Source organism: Buceros rhinoceros, unplaced genomic scaffold (assembly GCF_000710305.1).
Source record: "Buceros rhinoceros silvestris isolate BGI_N320 unplaced genomic scaffold, ASM71030v1 scaffold18741, whole genome shotgun sequence".
In the NCBI taxonomy this organism is placed as follows: Eukaryota; Metazoa; Chordata; class Aves; order Bucerotiformes; family Bucerotidae; genus Buceros; species Buceros rhinoceros.
Genome location: NW_010392788.1, coordinates 17,379 through 26,610, shown reverse-complemented (window position 1 = coordinate 26,610; position 9,232 = coordinate 17,379). Strand labels below are relative to the sequence as shown.

Genomic DNA, 9,232 nt, shown 5'->3' with positions numbered 1-9,232 from the left:
TTCCCTACTTAAAGTATTTTGAGCTCAGCATGCTGTTAAAGTAAAAGGTGATGAAGAAAGCTGTATGCTGGGCTTTTGCAGAAGCAGTACAGAAGGAACACTTGTTCTATAATAATTTCTTGGTAATAGCCATCTAAATAAAAGCAGCTGGTACACAAGCAACCTGTAGTTGGAAAAGCACATGTCCATGTCCATGGTCTTTAAAGACTGTGCTTTAAGATGTGCTCTTGATTACCTGGTCATCAACCCAGCACCCTTCCAGAATGAACTCAAGGGTTTGAGGCTGCCTTTCCCATACCAATTTCAGAACAGTCTCTCAAGTAAGTTCCAAGGTTGGATAAAATCTTTATTTCTAAATAATTAAAGATAAAATCTTTGTTTATAGCCAGTAGAGTCCAATTAAAACAATTTCAGCCTCAACTATATAGTTGTCTAAATTTGTCTGTTCCTGCTATCAGAGAACCCGAGAAGCTGAACTTCCTGCGTAAAGATAACGCACAAGAATGTTAGTGATGCATGTGCTTTCTTACAAAGTCATTCCCGAAGCTATGAAACTCCCGTGAACTTCACCTGCCAATCAGATTAGCAGGGCCTCTTACCATTCTCAAAATCTTGGCTCTGAAGCCTGTGAATTACTGTTTTCCTTCACTATCACTTTGAATATTTTAAACGGGTGAAAGAATATTGTTTGAGTGAGGGGGTTTCTTTGTGTGCTGGGGAGAGAACTCTCATTTGATGTGTTCCCTTCTGAACTAGACTGTCCCTAACTTGCTTTATAGGATGCAAACAAGCTGACCTTGATGTTGGAGGATACAGAAAACTGGCTTTATGAAGATGGAGAGGACCAGCCAAAACAAGTTTACATGGATAAGCTTCAGGAATTAAGAGTAAGGTTTTAAGTTCCTTTCTAGAAAAACCGGGTGTGTGTCTGGGGGTGGGGGCATTTATATAAATATCTATGGCTAAGTAAGGAAAGCTTTTCCAGTAAGGGATATGTGTGTGTACGTGCCCATGTGTGAGTTTTGTAAATCCATGAACTTCGAAGTATGAACATTCTGGTTGTATCTGGATGTAGCTTAGTGATGAAATGAACACTGTATTTAGACCTAGAAATACAGTTTGCTTTAACATTAGTTGTCTCCTAATTTGAAAACAGTCAAAATGAAGCAGATTGTTGCTAGTGACAAGAGAATTAATTGCTACAGGAATTTTCTGACAGTCTTGTGACAATCTGGAAGAGGCTTTTGAGTACCTTGACTGTTCCCCCAGGTATTCCGAATTACACTCCAGAACAGATGCTCTCGTGTTCCGGTTTTCAGTGGTCTGCTACAGCTGTATCATAAAACAGAATTTTTGGTCTAATATCTAACGATAAAGGCTGAAGAGTGCTTTAACCGTACATTGTACTGTATCATTCGATTGGTAATGACAAAAAAAAAGGTTAAAATACTTCTGGTTTTAATAATCCCATGGGAAAATGTGAATTTTGCTGAATGACTAACTACCCTGTTTGTAATAAGTTAGTCGCTAGCTCTTGCACTCCAACTGTTTTCTCTCAAGTCAGACTTTTTTTGAGAGAAGGATAACTGATGGAAACAGCAGTGTAGATCCTGGCAACTGCCCTCTTGCCTGGATACCAGTATTCAAGAGAAGGAAAAAACAGGCAGTGGATAAAAATAGAAGTTTTCGGACAAACTACTTGAAAATTAAGCTATCTGTGTAAACCTTGTCTTGTTTCTTTTCTGAATGCATTGTTACAAATGCTCTTGTGCTGAAAATAACTGCAAAATTCTAAGCCTGTCAGGACAGGCACTATTCCAGTGTTTAAACTTCTGGGGGGGGGGTTTATGCGTTAAAGCAAAATGCAAAGATTAAGCTCTTGAGTGGGTGAGAAGAGAGGATAAAGACAGCTTTCTTCCAGTGCCACGTTTTGTTCTTACACCGGAGTAAACATGTACTCTAAAGATCTTTGTGCTTACATTTCCAGAAATTTGGACAGCCTATTCAGGAGAGATACATGGAACATGAAGAGAGACCAAAAGTTCTAAATGAACTGGGAAAGAAGATTCAGCTCCTTATGAAGGCAGTAGAAGCATACAAAAATAAGGTAGAAGAATTATTGAGGGACTGAACTATTGTGGTTGTTGGAGTTTGGCTGTGGAGGGGTTTGCGTTTAAAAAGCAATCCTATAGGATTACCTGTTAAGCAGCTTGAAAACGGCTGTTGAGCTTCTGCTCCTGAGAACTTCTGTAACTGTGGATTCTGGATTGCTAGCAAGAATTGTTTCTTCAGGAGAATACAGATTACACAATGGCACATCTTTATACGGTGACTTGTCCCACTTGAAGTGGCCATCTCCGGTTATGGCTGTCACCACTGTTTCTGTAACTTACAGGACTGACGGTTGGGGTCAGCTAAGCTACAGGAGATCTCTGGTACTTTTGCTTTTCTTGTAACATCAGAACTAACCTGTGTTTCAGCAGTGTGCACTTGATTTTTAGAGATGTGAAATTTTGATACTATGTCCTGTCCTGGCTTGTTCCACAGTCATTCTTCATGCTAAACACTTATTAAAAACTATTTCTATTGGGTTGTAGCAATGTTATTCTATTTTATTATGTGTCCATGAAGTCCTTAATTGGGTAAGAAGCATTAATTGATTATATAAATCTGTCTCTCCTTAGGATGAAAAATATGATCACCTAGATCCTGCTGAGATGGAGAAAGTTGAAAAATATATTAGTGAGGCTATGAATTGGTTGAACAGCAAAATGAATGCCCAGAACAAACTAAGTCTAACTCAGGATCCAGTTGTCAAAGTGGCAGAAATACTGACAAAATCTAAGGTAAAAAAAAATCATCGTACATGTTGCATTCTAATAAGTTGTTCTTCAACAAGATTTCGGCTGCAGTGTTGAGCTGGAACACTACAGCTGCAAAGGTTTTAAAACTATGAAAGATCTGTACAGTGGGAGCAGCTGATTAATTGATGTCCAATTCTGGTTCTTGATTTACAGCAGCACCTCTGAATAAGCCTTTTTAAAATACCCTGAGTTAGGGCACCAGGCTTGCTGGCAAATGGGTTACCATGTAGGTTTTTTACAGAGTGAAAGCTCTTTAGCTAGTGAAAGGTTTTATTTTCTCTAGACTTGATAGAATTGAAAAGTCTAGTCCTGGAAAATTAAATTCCAGGCCATTGTGAACCTGAAACAAATTTGAGTCATTATAGTTTAATGCAGTTATTGTGCCACTAAATGAACTTGCTCTCTCACTTCTGTTACAACTAGGAATTGGATAGCTTCTGTAATCCCATTATATACAAGCCCAAGCCGAAGATAGAACCTCCCAATGACGGGCAGTCAAAAGCTAATGGTGAACACAATGGACCAGTGAATGGACAGAGCAGTACCGAAACAAAACCGGAACCAGCAAAGGACAATTCTCAGCAGACCAAACCACCTGGAGAAATGGAAGTGGACTAAATCTTGCATTTCTTCTACGTAATTGAAATAGTGCAAGTAACCACAGGACAGGGTCCATTCTTTTTGTCTGGTACACACCTCAGATGTTCCGTTCTTCTTAGCCAACCTTCTGTCATTTGTTGCTGAGTAGTTTTGAAAGTGTTTTGTATTAAGTACACATTCTGATGTTCATTTCCACTGATGCTGCTTATGTGGAGCTTTAGCCAAATGTAGATTGTATAAGTCAGTTGAAGCTTTCCCAGTATATTTTATATCAAACATACAGAATTGATATATAAATGGCAACAATCTACCTTATTTAAAGCTTTTATTGTGGATAAACCTCAGCTCCTTTATTCAGGAAAGGATACTGTATTGCACTACTGATGCTCAAGTGTAGATCTAATTGCATCTTTATTTTGGAAAAATATTGGAATTGAAGTGGCAAAACTTGTCACTTGAAGCACTGACCTTTTCTAGTTATTGTATTGTTATAATTTAAATATTAAAATAGAGGTTAGTTGGCATACTAGTCCATCTTATTGATGTACCATGAGAAATGTATGGTCTTTTACCTATAAACTGAATAATACAAGCCTAAACATACTTCAGATACCACTAACAATCTTAGTTACAAAATGCCGCCTGGCTCTGCCACGTTGTGAAATTCAGTGAACGGTCTGAGTACACATCACTGTACATAACGTACTGTGCTTATGATAGGGAGATGCTAACAATAATAGTAGGAAGGGGTAGATTATACCATGACTGTCGCATAGCCTTCCCTTGAAAAATTCTCATTGTACATACTACTATTTCCACTTCTTTTGTTTGGAATGAAATCTACATCTTGATCACATTTTGCACTGGAGAGGAGAAAAAACAGCAACTGCTCTTTGCTGGCTGGGTATTAGCACCCTGAGACTGAGGCTGCTTAAAGGCTGTCTGTTACAAACTTGAAAGGAGTACCGAGAGCTTACTTAAGCCTTGGTACTCAGCACATAAACCGTCTGGTCAAGGATCTAAACAAAAGAGCTTACAAACTGGATATTATTACCCCCAAGGCAGAATCAACTTGAACTTGAATGGCTTTCCTTTGGTCATTTACTTGATCTAATGAAAGTGTCTATAATGTACTACACAGTTTATTTTCTTTAATATGTCTTAGACATTGTCCAGGTCCAGTGTATGTGAATATACTCTCAGTGCTTCTGTCAGTCACTGAGGTACTGTAGCACTTGCTAGAGCAAGTCACTTTTCTTGGGACCTTAAACAACTCTGGAACAACCAGAATAGGAATGAAAAGTGGTTTCTTAGTCAAGTCAGCATGAGACTGAGAGCAACTGTAGCGTTAACACTTGGGTGACTGGAGCTTCATTGCAGAAATGCATGTAGGTGTTGAGGTGGTTGTGGGGCATGCCTGCAGCTGTTCTCCTGTACAAGCTTGCTGCTGTTGTGAACAGGGGAAGAGTCATGCTCTTCTTCCTGGCTCTGGCAGCCATTTATCTCCATCTGTGCCCTTCACGTTCCACTGCTGTTCATGCTACAAAGAGCTACCTGTGACCCAAGCTAGAGTTGGTAGAGGTGAACTACAGTCTCAAATACCTTCACAGAAAAAGGAAGCATCCTTTACAGCTCTGTAAACCTGCTAAACTAGCTCAAGTGCTAGAATTCTGTCTTCATGACTGACAGCAGGTGCTGGTGGTGCATGTACTTCACTCTGCTGTTCTGCTACACAGTCAGCTGTGGATGGCCTGGCACCTTGAGTTTCCATAATATAAAGCCCTTGCAGAAAAACCGAGTGACCTTGAAGACAACTGCCGTTACCCTGCACCTCAGTCTTGAATTCTGCTGCTGTAGTCACACATCTTTGGCACTGAGGGATTGACTACACTTGAGTGTCAGTTGTCTGAAGTTTAAGTCAGTACGTGGCTGAGCTAGCTTTGGTCACGTGGGCTTTAACATGATAATACCTTAATGGCTTTACCACAGCAATGTAACGAGCAGCATTCTTAAGTATTGGCTTCCTGGAACCCATCTACACATCAGTTTGTCTTGTAGACTTACTGATACCTGGGGCAGAGCAGCTCAAACAGTGGAAATCTCTAGGGTAAGCTCTCCAGTAGCTAAAAAGATCATGTGCAAGAACATAAACTGTTCTGCTTATAGTCATCAACTGCTTAATACTACATTACAAATGTGTGAGGCAATTCTTGTGCAAAAAAGGCTGGAATAATGCTATAGCAAGCTTAAAAGCAGATAGATAGGATTACAACAAGCAATTGTCAGGTTTTCTTACTAGAATAGGTTTTTCTGCTCTGCATCTGCTCTGTCTCTAGATCCCTGGTGAAGAGGAACACTACCCCCAGACTGCTGATAGCAACTGGATGCTGGCATGCATGTTAAGAATCCCATTTAGAAGGGCAAAATTGTTCTTTCCACAGTGAGCTTCACATTAACACGTGCATCTGACTTGTTCATATGTGATCTGTTCTCTCTTAGAAAGAGGAAATTCTACCAGGATGCAGATCTAGGGTTCTCAAGTACTTACATAAGCTGTGCACGGCTTGAAGATGAGGTTTTATGCATTGGACTCCACAAGCAAGTTACCCTGAGGTTACCCCGGCAGCACCAGCATGAGTAGCTTGCAACATAAACCAAGGGAGCCAACAGCAGTAGTATGCCACTCTGCTGCTTGTGTATTTCAAAAGCAGGTAGTTGTGGCTAATATGTTATTTGAGGGCAAGATAGATTTCTAATGTTGGAAATGTTCCCTCCATCCCAGAAACAGTAAAAACAGGAAGCAACACTATCTTTGTGAGGGCAGTAGAGTTTTGGGGTTTTTTTTAAAAAAATGTTAATCCCAGTCTGCAACTTCATGTAAAAGTTTATTTGCAAACCAGCATAAACACTTAACTTTACTAGTAACTTTTTTCTTCTTAAAGAGGACTGGTTTGAGCATTAGTGAACTTGATCAAGAAATGGCTTTAAAATTAATTTGCTTTACTACACTGAGTTGCTGCTAGTGTTTCACAACTGATTCACGGCTTCCTTCCACCATCTTTTATTACAGTAGTTTAAACTTCAGGATTTTCTTTGAAGTTCATTCAGATGTAACATAAACAGCTTTTTAGCAATCCCTTTAAAGTAAAGTAAAACTTTGCTACTCTTCTTTCTTTAAACTAACAAGGGTGCTACATGACAAAATAACCTAGTACAGCTGCCTGCCTTGTTTGGTCTGAATTTGAATGTGTGTCTGAATTTGAATGAAGAATCTCCTCCCTTCTTCGCCGGGGGCAGCGTCCTTCTTTCCCTGTTCAAACACGGCCTTTGAGCCGTGCTTGTGAGACCCGGGCTAGGCAGTTGGATCCCAAATCCTCCAACCTGTGTTACCGCTGAGCTTCACAGGACAACGTGGCAGGAGGAAGACGAGAGGGCCTTTGTCTCTCGGTCAGGTATAGCACCCCTGGAAGGCAACTGCAGTTAACTAAAATTTTTTGAAATGGTTCCATGTGCTGAACTCCAGCCTCTGCAATACAGAGTCTTCCTGTTACCAACTGTTCTCAAATGCTGCATGCTTAAGTGGGGGTCTGCCCTGGAAGGATTCCTTTTTAGTGTAATTTCAGGAAACAGGCAAGGAGCTAGCAGGAGACTTTTCTTAGTAATTTTTTTATATTAGTGGGAGATTTGTACAGCCTTAACAAACCTTGGAATCCTTACACCTCTCATTGTACTGGTTCCCCACACCTTCCCCACTGGCTTTCGAGCCCATGAACCCAGCATCTGCAATACAGAGTCTTCCTGTTACCAACTGTTCTCAAATGCTGCATGCTTAAGTGGGGGTCTGCCCTGGAAGGATTCCTTTTTAGTGTAATTTCAGGAAACAGGCAAGGAGCTAGCAGGAGACTTTTCTTAGTAATTTTTTTATATTAGTGGGAGATTTGTACAGCCTTAACAAACCTTGGAATCCTTACACCTCTCAGTGTACTGGTTCCCCACACCTTCCCCACTGGCTTTCGAACACATGAACCCAGCGTGCTTACATAGCTACTAGTGGCTGTGTTTTCTTTAACTGGATGGAAGAATATTAACACTTTATTTGTTATGCTAAGTTTTCTAGCCCTTCAGGCACCAGAAGCTCTGGCAAGAGGTACTAAAAAACTAAAGGCAGGTAGTTAATGCCTCAAATTTTAATTTCAACTCCCAAGATAACATTTGGTGTATGAATACAAACTCTTGTAGCTGAAGGAGGTGTGTGGTGGGTGACTCTTGGCTGAATTCATCTTCCACAGTTGAAATTTGAAGACTTTGACCACTTATTACACATAACAGCAAAAAGAACTAAATGTTCTAAATCTTCTAACTAAATCTTCTGACTATGAGCACTGCAGAATACTAAACTGGAACACGGCTGTGGGACTTACCTGACAGAGATACGGAACTTTGTTTTCCATCTTCCTGGTCAGAAGAAAATACATCAGGCACTGAAAAGCAGGAATCACTCGAATGTGATCTAAGAAGAATCATTTTAAACAAAATTGTAGTTAAGTGCTGTACCCACTGGCCACCACTACAAAGCGCTGAAATGTTTTAATTAAAATAATTTTAAAAGGGTGGTAGTCCTTGAATGTTGCATAGATGGAAAAGTTCATTTACATAGTCCAAACATATCTCTGCAGGATTGGGGGGAGGGAAGAGGTGGGAGTGTTAGAATTTAAAGCAGTGTTGTAAGTAAGTATGCAAAATGTTTACTATGTATGTAAATGGGATTCTTATTAGTGACAGATCACGTGCAAATTGACAATACTTCAATTTATTTTTGAATGGCAATATAGATTGTCAAGGTTGTGTATAATTATAATAAATATATAAACCGCTACTTGAACCATAAATGACCACCCAAGACCTCATTTTTACATCACTGTTCTTAAAAGCGGCTTCGTCTGATATCACAGATTGATACAATGTATGTTTGTCCCGAAGACCACAGGTAAGAAAGAGGCATTTTTGGTGGCTCACCCTGTCCTGCTCACTTGAGCTAGCTGTGGTTTCTTCTCATGCTTTGCTGTCCCAATCGTCTGCAGATTCTCCACCAGGTAAGTAGCTATGAGCACTGTTGACTTCACTCCACCTGCTGCAGCCCAAACATAGTAACTGCTCGCCTCTGGGGAACTCCAGTCATTTTCACATTTGCGTTATTCGGATGAGCACAGACTGCCAAATTTCAAGTAATTCATCTCTCACAAGAGATGCCTTCTTGGAACATTTAAACAAGTTCGAAGTAGTTTTCCTGTGTCTTGAACCACTTGGGGAAGTTTGGCTTTGGGCATTGTTGGTTCTCTGAGAGGATCCTGAAGTGCAGCAGTCCACTGGCTTACTCCAGGAGTTCTTTCCTGTCTTAGCAGTACAGTGGGAATCCCTCCATCCTCTGCCAGTGCACAGTGACTTTAGAGTATCTGCGTAACCTACACAAATACATCAAAACATATGACATTTATATCCATCTTCCTCAATATGCCTTAAAAGCTTCTCAAAGTCTGCATTTCTTCCAGGCTTTGCATACTTCGATGTCAATAAATAAAGTCTAATAAGTTATTTCAACAGCATCATTAATTTCATGGGCAAGGTTTGGGATTTAGGGATGGGGAAAGCTCCTTCCCATTAAAAAAGTGTATATGCACACATACGCACACATACATGTGTTATGTAAAAATGTATGTATTTTCTACACTGGGCAGAATTGGTGGTTTTAGAAATCACAGTTTTCAACA

The 9,232-nt window shown here is 40.1% G+C and overlaps 1 protein-coding gene across 4 annotated transcripts in view; it reads left to right on the top strand.

The window, feature by feature from the left end:
* The window catches only part of HSPA4L (heat shock 70kDa protein 4-like), a 20,626-nt gene extending 16,638 nt beyond the window's left edge, over positions 1-3,988 (top strand). For all 4 annotated transcript variants that reach the window (XM_010144632.1, XM_010144635.1, XM_010144634.1 and 1 more), the window contains 4 exons: positions 780-887; positions 1,988-2,107; positions 2,685-2,846; positions 3,288-3,988. In XM_010144632.1, coding sequence (XP_010142934.1) covers positions 780-887; positions 1,988-2,107; positions 2,685-2,846; positions 3,288-3,482 — 585 coding nt within the window. In that variant the 3' untranslated portion in view covers positions 3,483-3,988. The remainder of the gene's footprint in view (positions 1-779; positions 888-1,987; positions 2,108-2,684; positions 2,847-3,287) is intronic.
* Positions 3,989-9,232: the final 5,244 nt, after the last annotated feature.